Source organism: Cololabis saira, chromosome 3 (genome assembly GCF_033807715.1).
Source record: "Cololabis saira isolate AMF1-May2022 chromosome 3, fColSai1.1, whole genome shotgun sequence".
Lineage (NCBI taxonomy): Eukaryota > Metazoa > Chordata > Actinopteri > Beloniformes > Belonidae > Cololabis > Cololabis saira.
Genome location: NC_084589.1, coordinates 17,546,036 through 17,569,051, shown reverse-complemented (window position 1 = coordinate 17,569,051; position 23,016 = coordinate 17,546,036). Strand labels below are relative to the sequence as shown.

At 37.5% G+C, this 23,016-nt stretch overlaps 1 protein-coding gene across 2 annotated transcripts; it reads right to left on the bottom strand.

Annotated features, from left to right (window-relative positions):
* Positions 1 to 1,165: 1,165 nt before the first annotated feature.
* On the bottom strand, positions 1,166 to 8,138 carry cmc1 (C-x(9)-C motif containing 1). Of its 2 annotated transcripts, none has more exons than XM_061716387.1 (4): positions 8,037 to 8,138; positions 7,549 to 7,641; positions 1,875 to 1,965; positions 1,166 to 1,696 (listed from the first exon to the last, which is right to left on the bottom strand). In XM_061716387.1, the coding sequence occupies exons 1-4, from the start codon at positions 8,053 to 8,055 to the stop codon at positions 1,576 to 1,578; spliced, it is 324 nt and encodes a 107-aa protein (XP_061572371.1). In that variant the 5' UTR covers positions 8,056 to 8,138; the 3' UTR covers positions 1,166 to 1,575. The 2 variants fall into 2 exon arrangements, with proteins under 2 accessions (XP_061572371.1, XP_061572372.1); XM_061716388.1 differs by having other exon boundaries at positions 7,549 to 7,638; positions 8,037 to 8,131.
* Between the last annotated feature and the right edge of the window lie 14,878 nt (positions 8,139 to 23,016).

Genomic DNA, 23,016 nt, shown 5'->3' with positions numbered 1-23,016 from the left:
TTTCCTTTTCAGTCATTCTAGTAGATTTGCTGGTGTGCTTTGGCTTTAACTTCACTCAGGGTTTAGCTCTTTCATGTCACTCTAGAATAACTCTCAATGAGTTCATGGTAATTGAATGGTGGGAAATAAGTTAATTTGCCACCCCTTCACCACCACGCTTACCTGTTGGTATGAGGTATTCATGCTGATATGCTGAGTTTGGTTTCCTCTGAATATGTGCCTTTTTGAGCAAACATCTCCACTTGGTTTAGTCTGTTTAAAAGACATTAGTCTAGAAGTCAGGTAATTTGTTATGATGAAACTCTGCAAAAACGGTTCAGTCTGTGATGTAGGTCTTGGCTTTTTCACTATTTCTCTGAAGATTGCACAATTTCTCCTTATCATAAACTTGCAAGGATGTCGAATTCTGAGATAATCTTTAACTTAATCTTTTAACTTGCCATTGAGCAGGTTTTAACTGACTCCTTACATGTTCCTGTGTTCACAGTGATTCCCATCAGCAACCATCATCACCCCTGACTGATACATAGAGATTCCTTCAGGTTCCTGAAGCTCTTCATCTTATGGACACTTGATGATGTAAAAGAGGATTAACTCAATCATTCAGAAAATGATGAAGATCCGATTTTGTCTTCTGAAACTTAACTTGATATCTTTAAGCAGTTTTCTCTCATAAGTGCTTTAAATTATGGAATCACTAGTTTGCTTTTAATTTATATTTTACAAAGCATTTTATCATTCTAGAAAAACCCTCATAAAAACTTTATGATGTAGAAGCATATAACTAGTTTAGCTTTATTAATTTAAATTAAATGAATATAGCTGTTCTGTACTGAAGATACTGTAGTAAAAAATAAAAGTTACATCACAACTGAAGCCAATAAAAGTTAATCATTTGATTAGCCATTTTATCAGTCTGAATGCACTAGACCGTATAAATGTCAAGTACACCAAGCATGCACATAATTTCACTTTAAATCCCATTTTTCAAGAGTAAGCTAAAATCCAAACATTTACGTAAGACACTTGCCTGAAGTTTTAGCTAGTGTTAATCTGAAGCTTATATTTAACATTCATTTAAATTAAAACACATTCATACCAATGTTCTGTTTTTATTTTTTGCTACTGAGTGGAAATTATTTACAGTGTCACAAAAATCACGACTTCTTCAGCAGAAAATTTTCCAACCAAAACAGAAAGCAGACTCGTGATTGGCCGCCGCAGAACAACCGCAGCAGAACAACCTGAACACTTAAAGCAATTTTCTACGCGTCGCTGCAGGGTGGTTCGACCATTCCTGCTATGACAACAAAGCTGATTCATTAAAGTTACTGAAAAATCATTCAAAAGAAACACTTGTGACATGTTAAAGTTTTCACACAGACTGAAAGTTGAGCATGTATTTTTCCTAGCAACATTTGAGCATCAAAATCATGTAAAGTGATTCCACACATTTAAATAAAATGCATCAGCTGGTAGCTCTAATGGATTTAGGCATATTGCCATCATGTAGCTTGGGTGAGTTGGAGTCCAAGTCCGCACATCTTAAAACACACTTTCTTCCCATGTTCTTCTTTACATGCTCGCTGGAAGTTTCTGTTTCCTGTTCTTGGCCGGGATCCCGGTCCTTTCAAATTCCAGTTTCTCTCGAATGTATTGTTGTTTACACTCTTCAAAGAAAGCTGGATCCCGGTAGCTGGGGGAAACAAAAAGGTACAGCATCATGACTGTGACAGAAATCACGTGGTTTTAGAGACAACTGAAACTTCACAGGCAACAGTTAATGATGGGGAGAGAAAAAAACCCGGCGAGCCTGTGAATGAGCTGCAACACCTTACAGTGTGACTGATGCGGAGAAAGTGCAAAATACTCACTGAATTGTCAGACATTCTTTCAGGGCCGAATTCTGCTCTCGGCACTTAAACGCCATCAAGAAACCCGATTCTTTGCAGCAGTGGTTAAAAGCTGGATGGAGATGGAGAAGAGGAAGAACGAGTGAGAAACATTTAAATAAGTCTTGAAGATTGTGTCGACCACTCGGTCCAAATTCTGACATTTTTTTCAACTGGGCTGACGTGTGCTGATCTAGAACCATCGTTTACCCAATTAACTCAAAACCTCGGTTTCACTGTAACCCCTAACATTGAATTCCCTCTTTTTATCTATTGTATGTTCCAAAAAAAGAAAAAGGGCCATCCGATCATAGATTTAAGCAAATAGAAATTGAGACCAAAAAAGAACAAAACTCCTGTGGTGGACTTTTGACCCTGTCTTCGGTACATCAGCGCTTCTTTTAATTGAGGTTTTTACACATTTGCTCTGTTTTTTGTACTTTTTCTTTGACAAGACCATTTCTAAACTGATTCTTTAAATATTTCAGCCATTCAGATGTAGATTTACTGGTGTGGGTTGGATCATTGTCTCTTTAGCCGTCAAGGCAGATGGCCTCACATGTCTTTGGATTACACCGGTACAGCTGATTAGATGACTGTACTCCCAGTACCACTAGGTTATAAGCTGTAAGACTGAGGTTAACACAAAACCTTGTGAATATTACTTTAGATATCACAAAAAGACATTCTGCAAGGATACGTCAACAACACCACGTCACAGCTTGTGGCGTTACGCCATGTTCAATGTGTGAGGTCCTTATTGCAAACGAGGTGTTGAAGACGGAGTCTTCACCTTGTTAGCGAGCTCGTTCTCAAAGCAAACCACTGCCGGATCATGTTCCCTCTCAAACAACTGACATAATTGCATTTATCGGCGGCATCAGTATGGATATCACACAGACACTTTCATCAGCATGCAGATGCCGAAAAAAAAAAAACTAACAGCGAAACCAATTTAGAGAAGCAGAAGAGTGCAACTAATCTAATCAACAAACTCCTCGTCCCTGTCCCATGGTATTAATAGAGACTGCAGAGGGTTGCCTTTATGACTGCACAGCAGCTCCACCAAAACACGCTGTTCAAAAGAGAAGTACAGTGGCACCTTTACTTTAGGCTTATTGCTTTACCAATTTTAAATACAGAAGTTTAGTACAGCTGCTTGTGGAAAGCAGAAGCGAGATGCATGCCCATTTAAAAAGTGAAGTGGGACCCACTTATAAATATATATATATATATATATATATATATATATATATGAACAAAAATAAGAAAACTCCGGATTTAAAGCAGGATCAACATATTTTTAAACAACAAACACCAACCTAAAAGTAAAAAATTTGCTTTTTTCTGAACTACAATAACAATTTGGGCACTCAAACAGACCTAATACAGGACTGTCTCAGAAAATTTGAATATTGTGATAAAGTCCTTTATTTTCCGTTAAGCAAAGCTGGATTTATTACAAATCAACTGAAATATTGCAAGCCTTTTATTATTTTAATATTGCTTATCATGGGTTACAGCTTAAGAAAACTCAAATATCCTATCTCAAAAAATTTGAATATTCTGTGAATCTTAATCTTAAACTGTAAGCCATAATCAGCAATATTAAAATAATAAAAGGCTTGCAATATTTCAGTTGATTTGTAATGAATCCAGAATGGATGACATTTTTGTTTTTTTTTTAATTGCATTACAGAAAATAAAGAACTTTATCACAATATTCTACTTTTCTGAGACAGTCCTATATACTCAATTTAAACCAAAGACATGCAAGTAGTAAATATGAAAAGTAATAACTAATAAAATAGGAGGTTTTAATTGAATATTCAGGTCGAATCGTCTCTGAATGACATGAGATAAAAAAACTGAAACAAATCATCAGCGCAGTGGGAAGAAAAGTGATCTGTACAGGTCAACAGCATTCGTCTGTCTGATCTACCCGAGTTCACAATACACAACTGTGCGGTGAATAAGAGGATATATGCAAGACAGATCACACAGGAAAGCATACTTGTTGATTCTGTTTTTCACTTTTCTTTGTAAAACCCTGCGCAGACACAAACAACATGAGAGGGCGGAGGAAAAGGTGTGAAAACGAGTGGGACGAGAAGCTTGTAATGTGAGGGGGGTTTCCACCAACACGCAGCCACCGTCTGTCCCATCACCTCAGCCTGCATGTGCGCTCTCCCTCCCCGTGTGAGCAACGCACGCTGGCCCGCACGGGCCATCGTCAGATTTGACATAAACCACATAACCGAGTCACTATCGGGCTGATGTGTTGCTGCAGTCGAGTGGGGTGCAAGAGCAAAGCTGCAGCTGCCGTTGGCCTGCAGATGAACTGGTAACTGCTGCCGTGCCAACGGGGGCTGCCTTCACGTCTGAGTATTCAAGAGGGCTCGGGAAGCAGGTGCAAACAGCAGTGGGTAGCGGAGAAAACACATATTAAAAGTACAAACGTTAAATGAGAAGAACTATAAAGGAAATGCTGTTAAAAAATAAATATACATATAAATCATTACCGGTCAAAAGTTTTAGAAAACCCATATTTTAATGTTTTATTTTTTATAAATTGAAATTCAAGATTTTCAAATCCAGTTAATTAGTAGCATGAATTGCACGAAGCTATGTGCTGAACTAATAATGTACAATTCAGAATGACACATCAGTGTGTGACATCAACTGTCAACCATGGAGGAGAGAGCATGATGGTTTCGCTTGATCCGGCATCAGTGACAGTGCAGGGTGAGAGGCGCCCTGAACCAAAACGGCATTCTGCAGCACCGTGCAGTTCCCTCTGGTATAGTTGGTCAGAGGTTCATCCTACATCATCACAATGATCCAAAACATGAGTGCAAGCTATGCCAGATCCACCTTAGTAAGTTTGATAACATAAAGTGGCCAGCTCAGCCTCCAAACGTAAACCCCATCAAGTTTGTTTGGGATGAACTGGACAGAAGTGTGAAAGGAAAGTAACCTACACGTATCACACATTTATTGGAACTTCTGCAACAGAGTTAGGAAGAACTTTCTGAAGAAAAGAGTACTGAAAACCAAAAAACAGCAATCTGAACAACCTATAAGGTAAATATGAGGCTTGGAGAAAAAACAACCAAAACAGTTTGGGTTAGATCCATAACACAAAAGCATCATCTTGCCAATAATGGATGGTACCAAGATAGCAAAAACTAGGAGAATAAAGATAAAGCTACTACAGAACACAACCATGCGCCTTTGTTATTGTTCACTTTTTTGTTATATGCAACTGATTATTTATTTTAGAAAATATATCGGTCCACTGAAATCAGTATCAGCAGGTTAAAAAAAATGTCATTGAGCATTTCTCTTTAGGGGTGGCTACAGTGGACAATCTTGTTCCACGCTATGAGAACACTATCTTGTGACTCCGTTCACACCTTTAAGAAAATCAGATTGGAATTAGAATTGACCAAATGAATACTATTTATGCATCCCTCAAGACAACATTTTTTCACACAATGAATATTTTCTGAAATGGTACTTCTTAAAAATAGAAGTGAGGCATTAACTCACTAAACGTGTGCTTATTTGCATGTAAACACTAAACAGAGACTTCAAAATACATTTATAAAAAGTGTAGTAAAATAAACACATGAACGTGTATTTTGAATGTCTTCATATACCCTGGCCAAAGCAGGGGGCCAAATAGCCCCAAATCTTGTGTGTGCTATTGTGTCCCCCTGTCCTGCTTGTTTTAGATGTGTCCTTCCATGAACACACTTGTTTCTGGACCTAATAATGCTGCCTCATGCTTTTCCACATATGAAAACTCAAAATGTCTTCTTTGCAGAAATTAGATAAGTGGGTAAGCCTAATACTGGTACCATCACTTCACATAACTAGTACTGCTGTAAAGTACATATAATGTATTTTGAACTTGAAATGTTTTCCTTCAGTTAATAATTAGTCATGGTCATGATTAAACCAATTCTTAGGCTTTTGGTTTCACATATGAAACTAGAATGCCCACTCATCTCATGTATTAACACAATAATCATTTATGATCAATTCATCAACATCTCAGTAATGGAAGAATCTGACGTGTCCTCACAGGAAATAACAGACATAATATATAACATGATGCATTTTCGCTTTTACGTATCTAAATGGAAAATTATAATTTTTAAACAGTTAAAGGCTCTAAAATGCGCTGCAGCACAAATTTAGGGATTTTAGCTCTTTGGTCCCATCAGTCTTACATATTGTCCAAGATTTACTAGTGTGGTCTCTTGTGCATAGGTTTTCATATATAGCCCTTCGTCATTACTTTCTTGAGTCTCTTACTTAACTCGCTTCTGCCATGATGTCCAGTGTTATAAGGTAAATATGAGCCTTGGAGAAACAACCACAACCAAAACCTTTGGATCCAAAACACAAAAGCATCAGCTTGCCAATTCTGAATGGAACAAAAGCAAAAGCTAGCAAAAACTAGCAGACTAAAGATAAAGCTACTACAGAACACAACCATGCGTCATTTTGCTCAGTGACCTAGTGTCACTGTAACTGATGTTTCAAATTGTTCTGTAAAGTGACATATAGTCGTCACAAGAGACAACCAGGACACAAATCCAAACTTACTTTGGCTGGTTTTTGGTGATAGCAGGGATGGGAGCTGATGCTTCCTACAAGTAAGCAAATATTCCCTCAAACGAAATTGAAACTGATATTTGAACATGATGAAAAAAAAGATGGTTTTCAATTTTAAACTGTCCACAGTATAAAAAAGTAAGTGTTCCAATACGCATTCAAATATTGAGACATAGCGATGTTTTATGTTAGATATTGTTTTTCATAAGGCAATGGTTTCCTTATGCCATCACAGTTAAACAGTTTTAAAAAGATCCAGTAAGATACAGTGTGGATTCATTTTTGTTTAAGTGTGCTACTTTATTTACTAGTACATTGAAGCTGCTCAGCTGGTCACGCAGCTGCCAAAAAGCCAGTCACAGCAGTGAAGGAGTTGTATTACACAAATTGTTTACTTTCTTTTTTATTTGTCTTAGTGTACAATGGATTTGAAACTTTGTGATGTATTGCTTTGACTTAATACTTTGACTTAATGACTCACTTTTGGAGTCATTTCTCCACATTGATTTTGAAGCTGGTTTAACCATTAAAGCTTGTGGTGCACCGGTCTCCTCTCAGCTAACTCAAGCAGGTATGAATGTCAGAAACCTGAATGTTATTTTTAAAGGGGGGGAACAATGAATATTAAACCTGGGATGACTCAGACAAACAGGCAGAGATACATCAGTACAAAACTAACAACTTAGAACCAACCCCAAGGTTTCAGGTAATCTCAAAAGTACTATGTCCTTGGGGTAAAGTATTTCCCCTATAACTCAACTATGAACCCCATGAGCTCAGTGAGCTCAGTTCTCATTATCATCAAGAAGAGGAGGTACCTCATCTAATAGATATAAAACCATGTATGTATGTATGTATGTATATATATATATATATATATATATATATATATATATATATATATATATATATATATATATATATATATATATATGCACACACACACACATACATACATACATACATACATACATAGGCTGTATAGGGTAAAGGATATGTTGTTTTTGTGTTTTTATTCTGCCACACACACCTTCAACTCTTTCCACACAGCGCTCCTTTGCTCTCTCCCTCATCATCTTGGGAATCAGAACATCCGTCTCCACATGCCTCAATTGAATTTCTTCTGAGAAAGCAGAGAAAAAAGACAAAGAAAAAAGGGAAACCATCACAGCCTGATCACCATCAGTCATCGTGGTTAATGTATACCCATTTCTTTTAGTATGAAACACAATTCATCCATGCATATGCCTAATGCAAATTCATAGCTAACCAAAACTATCAAATTAAACTTACACTATACATTAATGTGTCGGGTATATAACTGCGAACTTTATTCACGATGTACTATGCCTAGTAAGGGACAGACTTGACTCAGCTAAGGTAACTAAGCTGCCAATAGCTACACGAATCACCACAACGATGCCTACAAAGACCATTAGCTACTGCGCGAACACTGAGATTATACCAGATCATTTTTAGGCCATGAAAAACATTTATGAGTGTAGAAATGTTTAATACCCATGTTTGTTGCCTCCATAGTGGTGGGACCTCTCAAAACATTACAAAACAGGACCAATGTGACCTACAGTAGCTCACGCTGCAAGAAAACACTTCCGCTGACGTAACACTTACCTAAAAACTACAAATCCCATCGCGCAGCTTAAGCCTAATTTATGGTTCTGCGTTAAATCGACGCAGAACATACGCCGTAGGGTACGCGGCGACGCGCACGCCGCGCAGCCTACGGCGTATTTTCTGCGTCGGTGTAACGCGGAACCATAAATTACCCTTTATTCGCTACACGTGCTGAAATATGAAGTAAAGAATTCTTCTACTATTATTATTACAGCTACCGCTGCTATTATTAATATTCTTATTAGTCCCCTAATACCCCACATAATTTACACATTTCAAACATTACATTCAACGTTTATTTGTAATATATAATTGTAAGTCTTACAATTATATATTGCAGCCTGCACTGTACACTCAAGTGTTCCTGGTTGTGTATCTATCAGTTTTACTTTTCATAACAAATAACAGATTCTAGTGCACTACAAGATTCAAAATAGAATTAGCGAAGATAAATATGTTAATCTGCATTCAAAATAAATGTTATGGTGACTTTTACATTTCTTTTTCATGGAAAGCAACTATGCAATTCTCCTTTTCAAAAGACCACATTTCTTTCATCAACAAAAAGGTTTGTCATAGAGTAATAGAAGATGTTTTGATTGATTATTGTGATAAAACCACAGCCGATGGAGATAAAACTCACTGAAGATGTGTCATTAACATTTTTTTTATTAATCACTAAGGGAAATTAATTTATAATATCTATGAAAACCATTGTATGCTGTTCTCTCTATGGCAGGACATCACATTAACTTAGAGAGATTCACTGATTATAAAATAATATAAAAATAGTGACTATAAAATTGGTGTAAAAAAAACAACCTTTTAAATGGTCTCTGTTTCCATGGTCGATTTAAGAACATTTAAGAGTTTCACAGGTTTCAGAGCCTTTTATTGTCAAATCATCAGATTTATTCAAAGAGTTAATATTTACAGTTGTGATCCTTCCTCTTCAAAATTTCAGCAATTCTTTTCTCTGCTATGCTGCATATTGTGACTGATGGGGGTCCATTCATGCTGTATTAGTGCTCTGAATTTATCATAATTTGCCGTTTTCTCTTTTTCCAGCAACTTTTTGAGGAGTGATCACGGGTCCTAGATGGCATTAACATCTTTTTTTCCTTTTATTTCTTTAAATTTATTTATTTGACAGGAAAAGAGATTTTCTTTCTTCTTTTTTTTTTTAAAAGGAAAGGAAAACTTCTAAATATGCCAGATTTAGCCAAGGGCTACTTTTCCTCTGTTGTCCCTGGCCAGGTTTTACAAAGGCTCCCTGGTATGAGGTAAAACAGAAGCAGAAGATCGTGAACAAATCAATTATCCATCAATCTAAGATTATTCATCAACAAAATAAAACTGATCAAACAGTAATAAAAATAGAAACAGCAATTAGTAGTACCATTGTTAAAATCTACACACCATAGATACAGCCACCTAATAATAAAGAAAAACAATATAATGTAATAAAAACGCAATGAAAATAAAATAAAAATAGGAACAATATGGCAACAGCTATCCCAATAATTTTCAATGTTGTGAGGTTTGATCACTAACTAGTCACTGTTTTAAACAAGACTTAAAAATCACATATGTACTGATCTCCTTAATGTACTGTATGTGTCATGTTATTTCACTCTCGTGAAGCTATAACAGAAAAAGCTGACTGTCCTGAGGCCTTTTTTCCTGGTAGAATAACACAATCCCCTTTCCAAATTCATTAAAACACATTTCCTTAAAATTATACAATGGTGAGATCGCTTCATCTTTTTGTCTAAGATTTGAAATGTCTGTACAAAGACTGTAGTGGTTTGAGTGTATAGAAATTGTCATCGTGACTAGCTTGTAAAACAGTGATTTATGTGTGAAAACATCTTTGAATACATGTATACTTTATCTGCTTCACTTGACGTGAAGTTACATATGACCCTGGAATTTGTAATACTTGTTTTTACCCTTTATTGGTTTATCATCATTTTGACCTGAGCCCTGAAATTCAGATTTGAATCCAACATAATGCCTAGATATTTGAATTATTTTACAATCTGATTGCCTATTGATATGGTGCTTTGTAATGTTGGAAAATACTGTAATTGAATTCAAGAATGCCACAGCTAATATAGGAGTTTTAAAGAAAAAGGCTTAGCAGGGTAAATATTAACTCTGAATAAAATAACATTTATGAAAATACTAAATGTTTGTAAATGTTCTTCAGTACACCATGGATACGCTTTAAAAAAAACATAAAAAAACCCACTTAAAACCAAAATTTCTTTCACTGCTCAAACTTTTGACCACGACTACATGTCGACATCCAGCCACAGTGCATTACCTACAGGCTGCTTACGGAGCACAGTAAGTCTGACCACAGTCTACCCCATGCAAGGCAGCTCCACCTGGTCAATCAAAGAAACAGGTACACGCTTGCAGATGAACACACCTGGAAGCAAAAAACAATCTTCACACCTACATTAGCATTGACTACAGAATACACTGAAAAACAGGTGTAAACTAGGTACCTCTTCCTCCAAACCACACACACACACACACACACACACACACACACACACACACACACACACACACACACACACACACACACACACACACACACACACACACACACAGTGCACCTTGACAACTGACACTCAACCACACGCACTACTAGAGGGGATGTAATGAATCTCTTGCTTGTCTGCCTGAAGTCTGCCCCTGACCTTATAACGCTACAGCTGCCAAGCTGCCAGTCTTCTTTGTGTAGGACGATGCTTCTTTCATCTCCAAGTCAAACAAAAGAGAGTACACAACTTCAAGATGATCTTTGCAAGAAGAAAACAAAGACTTTTTTTTAACAGAGACCACAGGACATCACCTGTATGCATTGTACTTTTTTTTTTTAACTTTTTTTTTTACTCAAGTCTCACAGACATAGACAGATGGATGGGCGACTCTCCAGCTCCAGACAGCACCATCTTCTGTTTGCATGCCTCCTGACACCAGGTGGATATCTGCAGATTTTAATATCAACAGCTCTCTCCATAATACAGAACCTGCCAAATTTTCACAAGAGAGCCAAATGGAGCTCACACGAATGACTGCACAGCCACTGAGCCAAATCTCATGAAAAAAAACAAAAACATATCAATGCCACTTAAATATTAGATTTTTTTTTATCGGCTTCCTTCTGAAAAAAAAAAATCTAAAAAACAAACTAATGCAACCATTCAAGTCTGACATTTTAAATGCTATATTCACTGAAAAGGGTGTAAAGATATAGCTCCAGAAAACAAAAAAGAAAGAAAAGTAGAAAAAAAGTATAACCCCTTGGAATATTTGCTTTTTATGCATTGATGTGTCATGAAATGTGATTTGACTTTACCTTAATCACATAATAGATATTCACAATTTAAGATAAGATTCAAACATTAATCATTTCAATGTCATTACTGAACCTACCCATTAAACATTTAAACATTAGTGTTGCTGGAAAAATTAAGTGAACTATTAGATGTGATACCTTATGGAACCTCTTTTGTCAGCAGTGAATTTAAGTAAGTCATTTTGGTAGCTCTGGATTTCAATTTGCACAATGGTTATGAGTTTATTTATTTTTATTTTTATAACCATCTTTCTTAATAGAACCGCTTCAGACACCTTTTTGATATCTCTGGTAGAAGCAGCTTTCTTGAGATTATTTCACGTCATTTCTGTCATCATCCGTCTTTCTCAAGTCATTCTGTCGTGTTTACTTTGATAAATCAGGTCATTGTCCTTTGCATGACCCAGCTCTGCTGAGCTTCAGATGGTGGATATTTTTTATAAACCTAGGAATTCATTTTCCCCTTGATGATAGTAAAAGGTTTAGACCTTAAAGCACCGAAGCAGGCCCTAATCATGTTGTTCCCTCCACCGTACTTGGCTGTTGGGATGATGTTTTGATGTTGGTAAGCTGTGTCCTTTTTGTGCCATACAACTTGCAGAGTCTTCCTCCCAAACAACTGAAACATTCAAACATTCACCCAGTACTGTTGAAAATTGTCAGTGCTCTTTGACAAATCTCACTTGTCTCCTCGATGCTGTTCTGCCATGGGTTCATTTGCCTCATTCAAATTCAATTCAATTCAAAAACACTTTATGAATACCCGAAGTGAAATGAATTGTTGCAGTCGTCCTGATTTAAGTCTCTTCAAAGATCTAGGCTGAAAGGATCTCCTGTAGCACTCTACTAGCAGATCTGCAGAAACCTCTGACTGAAGACTCTGTCGCTGAAACACTGTGTTGTGAAAGCAGGGTTGTCCATGATCATCTTCATTTTATGAAGTATCCTCTTTTGCACAATCAGCTCCAGAAGCTCCAGAACAGTCTCATATATAAACATTTATATATATATATATATATATATATAAAAAAATGTTTTTGAAAGTCTGGGCAGATTTACATGGATATCACCCTCTGAGTACACTTGTGCAAGTTATACAGATCAACCTTTTCTAGTTGCATGTTTTTCAGAAACCTATTTTAAACCAGGTATAGTTAACATCACCATGTGCTCCTTCTGGACTACAAACTTAAAATGTTTGCATGTCTTAGCAGTCAAAGAAGCTCTAAATCACACCAGAAATATTCATTTCATCATTCTCCAGTTGTGCAACTGGCTCCATTTTGTTGACGTAATGAGGTTGTGGGTTCATTTACTTTATAAACGGGTGTTCTCAGTCTAACAAATGAAAATTCTAACTGTGTGTGTTTGTTATCAGCTGAAGTATACTTTGTTAGTCTGTCATTCTGACTTAGATGAATTTCAGGTCACATTTCATGGCAAATTAATGCAGAAAACCAGTTAATTCCAATGGATATTTCCTTGCAGATGTATAGTGTGATAATATTAAACTCAGATTTATTTTTCTTTCTTTTTTTGTCTCGTGTGAAACTCGTGGAATTGCTGCAAAACTAGTAGAACTGAGAAACATCTAGGTACTTTTTTTACTTCCCACTTTCTCATTGATTGTGAAACACAAATCTTTTGCTTTTGGAAAACAAAAATCACATTTGGATGTAAAGTTTTCAAGCAGCTTAGAGGGTAATCTTTACAGAAACCATCCCTGATTTGCTATGGGAACCTTCTCCATTTTCCATATGACCATTTATGCATTTTCTGATAGTTTTTCCTTTTATGTCAAATAAAATACAACAAATATTCTTCTAGTTGCATTTATAAGCAATGCCTTCATGTACGTATGACATGCTTTACAAGAGCAATGTTTGTTGGATTTCAAGAAAACAGAGGATGAGGCATAAACTAAACCCTGAACAAGTCCAGTTGGCTCTGTAGTGGAAAGTGCTCACCACCGCAGGCAGCGTTCTGGCTGATCTGGCATGGCAACGGGCTCCCAACACTGATCCAATATTACCCTAGCAGCAGGGCCCCATGAACCTGACAGGAGGAGGTTAGCAAAGTTAAAACCTCTTACTACATGCCTCACTGCTCAGGGCCAACCACCAGCTCCTCCAACTGTCTCCTGACAGCCACAAAACAAGGCCCCTGTCAGAGAATGTTTAAGGGTTACTGACACTGACTCGCTTCAACTGACCAATCAATTTATTATTTATAAATTTTATTAATTTAAATCCTTTGAGTGTAGATTATATGCTCCCTGGGAGTATCCTGGAGGACATACTTCAGTTCAGCACAAAGCCCAGCCATGAAGGAGGAGCTGATTTTTTCTCTCGTCGTCTGCTCCGTTGCCCCCATCCTCACTCCACCATGTCCGTGACTTCCAAGACATGGTGCAGCCAGCAGATGGGGTGTGGAGATGAGATTTGAGAAAGTGTTTAAGCCCAAACTATGGGGAGTCCCTTCAGGGTCGGTGGAGAGCAGATAATCCAAGAAATCGGGTGAGGGGATTACAAACCTGCAGGCAGACCTCTGCTGTTGAGTCTTGCTGGGTGGCTCACCTTCCGCCAATCATCCTTGTGACATTTGGCACTGGCATTTTTGATCAATGTCAACTATATCAGGATATCATAATGAGCCGTAGCTGCGCTTTTCCTTATTGCTGTGTGCTGATTGGTGCTGATCTGTTGGAGGCAATAATCTATATATTTATTTGCTGAAATAAACAACAGAAATGTAGATTTGTTCATTTTTTTTTCATTGCCACCAGTTGGTGAATAAAGTCTAAGATGATTATACGCTACACTGCAAAAACTCAATTATTATTTATATTTATTATTTATTTATTATTTACTTATTTCTAGTTAAAATGTCTCATTTTTAGTCAAAGAAATCTCATTACACTTAAAACAAGACTCATCACTGAAAAAAACAACAATTTTCACCTGTTTCAAGTAGATTTTCACTTAAAATAAGTAGAAAAATCTGCCAGTGGAATTTTTTAGCTTGTAATGAGAAGATAAATCTTGTCCCACTGGCAGATTTTTCTACTTATTTCAAGTGAAAATTTACTTGAAACAGGTGAAAATTTTGTCAAATAAGTTATTTTTCTGGTAATGACTCTTGTTTTAAGTGTAATGAGATTTTTTGACTAAAAATTAGACATTTGAACTAGAAATAAGACAAATATTCCTGGTAAGATTTTGAGTTTTTGCAGTGTCATTTTGTGCTAAAATGGGAACAACCTCATTTTAAAAGCCAACAGGACAAAAACCAGACGAAATAAGATAAAAGAAATATTTTTGGATACCAAAACCACATGAATACAGGTGAACCACAATCATTTAAATCACTCAGATAGCACATTTGCTGCCCCTGGCTCCGGTCTTGTTGGCAGCACCTGAGCAATGTCAGGATGCATTTCCTCTCAAGCAAGTGAAGGGGTCTGCAACTGTGCCACAATCTGCACCCACTTCTCAGGCAGGCTAAACCCTTTGACACCACAGTTTTTAATTAAAATTACATTAGGAGTAATCAGCCAGAAGAGTTATGGATGGAGGTCAGACGCAGTTGAGGGAGGGGCAGGTAAGGAATGGCAAAGGAGAAACCTTTAACCCTAAACTATTGATCATTAATGTCGTCATTGTTTAGTTATCATGGTAATTCTCCTTTTCTTTCTTGAATTGATAGATTTTTTTAGCAGACAAAAGTTTGATGGATAAAGGCGGTTCAAACACATCTCCATGTCTCTCATTTTGCAAAGATGAATGCAAATATGAGAAAAAAAATCAGTTAAAGCCTCTCAAGATGTTTATTATGCTTCAGACATGCACAATGGTGATTCCAAAATATGTCAAATTAAGTTGTTAAAAGTTTTTTTCCCAGCTTTTTCTAAGGAGCAGACTCATCTGGCTTTCTCACTGCATCTCTAAAAGGAAGACCAAATGTTAATATGACTTCCTTTTTTCCCAAAACAGGAGACGACTGAAGAGAGAAGGGTACAAAGACCGTATTCGTTCTCACTTGAGGGGCTCTCAACAGGATAATTATAAGCTTTATGAGAGTACACACTAAAACGCAGAAGAAACCCACCAAAAGAATGGATAGACAGGAGTGGAAAATTACTTTTCCCCTGTGCTTTCACTTTATGCCCCCTTTAACAAGAAATGAGACGGCAATGGATGGAGAAGGCCTTCTTCAGGAGATATCCTGTGGTTTTTATTTTTTACTTTTTTTTTGCGGTGAAGCAAAAGGGAGAGAAGGACAGCACTTCTTGTGTTTCTTCTATTCATCAAGTCAGAACACCTTTGACCATTGCACAATGACCAAAGTTTTTCCTCATTACAAGGTCCATAATGATGAAAAAGATGAAGAGGACAGAGGTGAGGATGAGGAAGGGAGCAAAAAAAAAAAAAATAGACCACACCATTTGAATAGGAGTTTGGTATAGAATCCACTAGTACTAAACAACACCAAAGAGAACATCTTGTCTTTTTGATCAAGTTTTTTCTCCATCTCTCTTCCATTTCTCTGTCCTTTTTACTAGAATATGATCCTTTCTGGGCTTCTGTATCCGCATTGCCTACACTGCGCTGAGTGTCTGAATGCAGTTGATTATCTAAAGGGAAAAGTTTGTACCTGTTGAAAAGCTATCCTTGGTTTTTTGGCTTGTTAATGCCAACAAAAAGCAGCCATAGCAGATGGTCAGAGGACACCACATGCTGCGGAGAGCCTTTCAGACTCGTCCCTAATAAGAATGCAGTGGTGAGAGCTCCTCTGAATGCATGTAGGGGAGAGGAAGATAGGTAGGAAGAAGAAAAGAAAAGAAAGGGGAAAAAACATCTATTACCTCTCCATCTATAATTACTCCAAATGAAGAATGGGCTGGAAAAATGGCAAGGGAGACTTTCCATTATGACATAAAAAGCCTGTCAAGTAGAAAAGGCAAAGCACAAGATCAATAGTTTTTTTTTTTAATGGATAAGAAGAAAGAGAAGATTTTGTAACATCTCAGAACTAACTATGCATTTGCTTCAGTTTGTGAATGTGTGTACGTTCAACTAAAACATGTGGGGCCTCCACGAATGTACAAAAGCATGCACAATATAAAACATACAAAAGTTCACATCCATACATTCACCCAGAACGCTCCTATGTCATCTCTCCATCTGTCCCATGGTCAGTATGTTTCATTGCACTGTTTTTTGTTTTCTGCTTCTTTGCTTGCTGTCACATCATCTGCTTTTCAACTTTTTACTTGTAGTTTTTCTTTTTTTCTGACCACAATTTCAAGGAACTTGTGTAAAATGTAAATACAAACAGAATAAAATTATTTGCAAATCTCACAAATCGAGATTAATTCCCAGCTGAAGATAACAGATGTCGAAACAGACATTTTGTCATTTCATGGAAAATATTATACCTAATTTTGAATTTGATTGCAGAAACACATCTCAAACAAAGTTATAAAGGTTGATGGTTATCATTATTTTTATTTTAACAGTTGTCTGTAAATATCTGAGAAGTAAGAAGACCAGTTGCTTGAGTATGAGGAAAGGAAGGGTGTCTCATTTCTATCTGATGCAGGATTGTAGCTCTTCAACAGTCCTGGGCCTTTGTTGCCAGATTTTTCATTTTACTATGCGTCAAATATTTTGTATTGATGAAAGGTCTGGACTGCAGGCAGGCCAGTGCTGCTGAAATGTTCAAGACCTTCCCTGAAAGAAATGTTGTCAGAATGGGAGCGTATGTTGCAACCCCATACCATCAGAGATTATAATAAACTGGATGGTCCCTCTCCAAATAGAATTTAAAATTTTAATTTCATCTGACCGCAGAACGATTTTGCCTTAAACCATTTTAAACTGAGCTTCAGAACAGGAAAGACGGCAGCGATTTGTCTTTTACATGACGGAGCCATACACTGCATTTCTGGCTTGCACAGCCAATACTGTTCACAGACAGTATCTCTGGAAGTGTTTCTATCCATGCAGTGATTTCAGTCAAGAATAATGCCTGTTTTTAATGTGGTGCTGCTTGAGGACCCAATGATCACAAGCATCCAGTTTTTCTTCTCCCTTGTGAAAGGAGACTCCTCCTGATTCTCTGACCTCTTTGATGATATTAAACACTGTAGATGGTGGGATCTGCAAAGTCTTTGCAAATTTGTTTTGAGAAATTGTTTGATGCAGCTTGTCATAAATTGGTGAACCGTTGCCCTCTTATACATCTAAGAGGCTCTCTGAAATGCTCCGTTTACACCATGTTACAAGTCATGTTACTGAGCTGTTGACAGTTAAATTAATTAGGTATAAAATGCTGCTACAGTTGCTTTTGATTTGTGCCAATGAATTTTTTCAGCCTTTTGTTGCCCCGTTTTGTTCCCCCTGTTCCAATTTTCTTATGCTGCCATCAGGTTCAAAATGAGCTGATATTTTCTGGGGAATGGCAAGATGTCTCATTTTCAACATTGTGATGGAATCATATCTTTTCCTTTCTTCAGCTCTTGCCTAGTACTTGTATCCTTATTAAACAGCCGGCCTGTTCCTCGGAGCCTGATTGTGTGTGTAGCTGTCTGTATAGCTGAGTCTATGTTCAACACTTGGTGAGGACAGAACAAACATGTTTATGCTCTATTGAGAATACAAAAAAGTTGCTTTTATTTAGGTTTGCAAGTCATTGCATTCTGTTATTATTTTACATTTTACACAGCTTCCAAACTTCATTGAAATTGGAGTTTACTTTTTATTTGCGATAGATACTTGTTTGGTTCCTTGCTTTCAGGATCCAGAGAGAGCTAGAGAGACATTGCTCGTGTGTTGCTCTGACAGTGATAAGGGAGTATGTAACACGCAGCCATAGGAGGAAGTATTATGTAGTGCGCTCGGGTCCCTCTAAATATTTTCACACTCTCACAGGGAGGGTCATGTGTGCTGAAGTTGTGGTAGAGGTCACTGTTTCAAGTCACTTAACACAGTAGTCATCTACTGAGGGCCCCTTCACGCCTTAAAGTAATACAAATTCCCAACTTCATGATATAAATGGAAAAGCGTTGCATGAAGCAGAAGTACAGCATCTACAGAGAAGAGTCAAAAACGCTGATTTTAAGTAACCACTGCAAGTTCTTAAGGTTCCAAATTACAACTGAATACCTAACTGAATATTCTGAGTTGTTAATCTTGACTGACAAGAAAATTGAAGATCCCCTACGATAGTAAAAAAAACATGTTTCTACTAGTTAATGTCCATAAAGTTCTCATTGCATGATGTTTGTATATGACTGGGAAAGTCTTAAAGGGGACCTATTATGGCATTTAATGTCTCTTAAGCTTTTGATTGTTTTTTCTATATAAATTAGAAATTCAGCCTCTGGGCCATGTCTTTATCTTTACCGTTTCTAACCTCATTCTCTATGCGTGATTCTGAGTGGGTGGGGAGGCTATGATAATGAGGCTCTGTGCTGATTGGCTGCCTGAATGACGCGATACACCGCTACGAAAAAATGGCGGAAGCTCCGGCCGGCGGAGTTAAGCCTGAATTATGGTTCTGTGTTAAATCGACGTTGGTGTAACGTGGAACCATAAATCAGCCTTTACACCGTGTCATGCATGCGATGCGAGCGAGCGTCAACAACAAAATCAATTCCATTGCTTTATTTTCTATTGGACTGTCCTAACTGGCCGCAGCGACGCAACGCTGTGCAGCACGACGCGCCGTTTTGAGCTGAACATTTGTCGGATGCCCTTCTATCTTCTTCCTGTCGCTCGCGTTGAAAGCCGGTTGAAAGCGCTGTAGGAAACAGTCACGGATGAGGAACTGCTGATCCAGTTAGTTGAAATGAGAAGTTATCTCTATGATACCTCCTCATTTCACTACAAAAACCTCAATAAAGTGGCAGCTGGCTGGAGGGAGATGGACAGAGAGCATCCGATGTCACGCAGTGCGACGTGATAGTCGGACGCTCGCATGCAGTTAGGACACAGTGTTTAGTTGTGGGCGTGGTTTCACGCATCGGAGGCAAACTTCTGCTCCTGTCATGACGTCACGACAGGAGCAGAATCTGAACGGCTCGTAGAAGTCACATGACACTGGACGGCTCATCCGGGCGGCTGTACAGACACTGCAGAATTTGGTTGCTTTCCTCCTTCTCTGAGTTGGCAGGCTGAGGGGAGACCACTTTATATATGTTAAAGCAAGAAAAAACATGTTTTTCATAATAGTTCCCCTTTAAATCAAATTTTGTAAACTTTTAACAAACGTTCAATAAACTTTAACAGAAGCGTTTTCAGTTTATTTTGGAAGTTTGTAGTTCCAGCTTGTGGTAACCAAGAAATATCGCAAGCATTTTGGTCAGTCATAAATGTTTTGTCATTTTCTTTCTCTCTGTCCTAGTCCCGTTAGTAGTACATGCACTCCTGCGGCATGACTACTGAGATGACCACAGAGAATCAGTAGACCATACATGGGGAGACGTATGAAGTCTCTGCATTTGAGAGATGTGGGCTGCAGTTTCTGCTAACACCAGCTGTAAAGAGCTGCACTGGGACTGAAATCCCTAACTCCTTCAGGGGATGCTGTTATAACCACTACTGCCGACGGGCAAAAGACAAAGTACAGGTCCCACAGTGACACAGACTCTGGTACCGCAGAGTAAGCTAAATCAGGCTCATGGGAAGATTAAAGCAGGACTCTACAACACAAAACAGAAAGCTGGAGGAGTCTGTCGGTGAAATTAATGCTGGAATGTAGATGAGGTGTTTCCACCTGTTCACTTCAGAGTTTCATAATTTGAGGCATTATATAGGTAGCCTATTGCTTTAATCCCAGGTTACCTTGCAATTACCTTTACAATTTGTTTAGAAATTACTATTAGTAGCATGTGATTTAGAAAGTTACCTATAACTACGCTGCTTTCTAAATGTGACTTTTTGAGGCACTATGGTATGGTCAATAAACTTAATATATAAATGTCAATAGTCTTAGTCTTTCTTTAACGCAGCTGCCTTTTTTCTAATTACTGCTGACTGAATTGAAACAAATGTTATTTTATAATTTTACCACTTCAAATGAAACCCACAGTCAATGAGACGCAAACAATCAGAAGGAGTGGACAGAGGCTGTGACAGTATCCAATTCACTGCTAATCTGATGCTTCTACTCGCATGTTACCTTGTATAAATACCTTGACCTCATATTGATAATGTCTCTGGTTTTATAGCTCAATTACCCCAATATTAGAAGTGACCTAGAGTGGCAGCCTGAGGTCAAAAGTCGGAATAGAGTCATCTGTTGGAGGGAGAAGGGTTGGGCAAATAAGCAGAAACAGAAAGAGGAACACATTGTATAATCATACCCAAAACTATTTTTCATTAAAAAAAATTTGAAATGTACAATTTCCATGGAGATAGAGGAGTTTATGGGGTTACAGAGTTTTACCTAGTAAACCAGGTATGTCTAATCTGAGTGTTATGATAAAATATCTACATTTTATAGTTAGAACAACAAAATGTATTCACTATGCATTTAAAAAAAATTTGAAAATAAGCTAAAGCCCTGACGCTGAGTCGAAATGACTTTCAGTAAGAATAAAAAAAACAACCAAAACAATTACTTTCTTTTCAACTTTTTCAATTTTTTGCTGTTTAGAAACAATGCAGCCAGCGCCAGCGATCCCATCTAATGTGTAGTGCTGCCGTGGCGCTAGAGCGGACTGCTCTGCCGCCCAGCTCAGCGGGTTTGCGCCGCGCCTGCCTCCCCAAATTGAATTTTTTTTTCATTTCAACGTGCCGTGCTGTGACGACATCTCGGCGCGTCCAATAGGAGAGAAGGTGGTGGGGACGATCAAGATGGAGGAAAAAATCATTTTGGCTGTGAGTATGTGTGAGGAGCTGTGGGATACAAGACTGCACTCAGAATTGGTCTGATCCTTCCAGTGACAGTAGCGGAAGCAGAAAGGAGTTTTTCCAAGCTGAAGCTTAAAACATACTCCACTATGTCACAGGAGCGTCTCTCTGGACTTGCCATCATCAGCATCAGTCATACAGTTGTACAACAGATTTCGTATGCTGATTTTGCTGCAAAGAAGGCTAGAAAAGTCAAGTTCTAGATTGCACTTTACCACTTTACACCTGTTGTGAAAGGGTGAAACAGCCAGGTTAAAAAATCTACTGAACACTCAATTCAGATTATGTGAATAAGCCTAATTGTTTTTATTTATTTATTTATTTATTTATTTATTTATTTATTTATTTATTTATTTATTTATTTATTTATTTATTTATTTATTTATTCATTTATCTATTTATTCATTTTATTTTATTTTCATAATCTATACATTTGAATTTGTGAAGGATTAGTGTAATTTACACACCGTTTTTTTTATACAGACTGTATTTCATTCATTTGTCTTGTTCATTTATTTATTCAAGATACATTGCTGTGCATTGATGGGATGTGGGTTTTTTTTTCTTCGCAGCGCCAGGGGGGCGTTTGATGGACAGTTCGCCCAGGGCCCAAAAGTAGCCAGGACCGCCTCTGCCTGCCAGCATAATACAGAAACATGCAACACTTTGTGGCTGAATATAAGTATGACACCAGGATCTAAGGAAATACACAAAAAACATCAAACTTATCATTGCACAAACTTCTCGGTACAAAAGAAAGTAAAACAAATCGGATTGTTAGCAAGTGGCAGACCTATGTAGCATAGCATCCTACAGCACACTGTTCACAACTAAAAAAAGGGTGGAGTTTCATCATGATGTGGGGCTGCTTTGCCAAATCTGGTAGTGGAAAGAGTTCTTTATATAAAAAAAAAACATGAAGAATGTAGAATGAGTTACTAATGAGTTTTACAATTAAATGTTTTGCCCAGCATTAGGATACTAGATTTGAAGGGTCACAGCACAAAATCATGGTTGAAAATAAAACAATGGGCTCCTATACAATAGCCAGCAGTTAGTGCATACCTAAATCAGAAAACTCCTGAAACTTCTAAACAGAGCTGAAGAATGTTTCTGAAACATTTAAAGCATTTAAACAAACACAAATGAAAGAATGGCAGCAGAAGCCACTGCAAGACATTTTTAGATAGAGTAAAAGTGAAGGGTGAACTGAATTTTTTTTTCTTTTTAGCTCTGTAGATGCCTTTTTCTGGTTAATTCCTGCCCAATAACCTTGAACCTTGGATTTTCTTTTTGATATATAATAATGGAAATGTATTCACACATATGGAGATTTTATTAAATGTAGCGATTTCATATCAGGAAGGTTATTAAATCTTTCTGTTCTTTTCTTTAAATTAATTTTGGTTGAATATGGGGCAGAATTCATAATGTTAGTTCATTAGCAGATTTGAAATGTATATAACATAAACCTACCCTGACCTCAACCGACACTTACTTAAACTTCCTTTCTTCAGATGTGGTGCTGCCAGAAGAACATGAATAGGCTTTTTTTAATGGTTTTATTCAT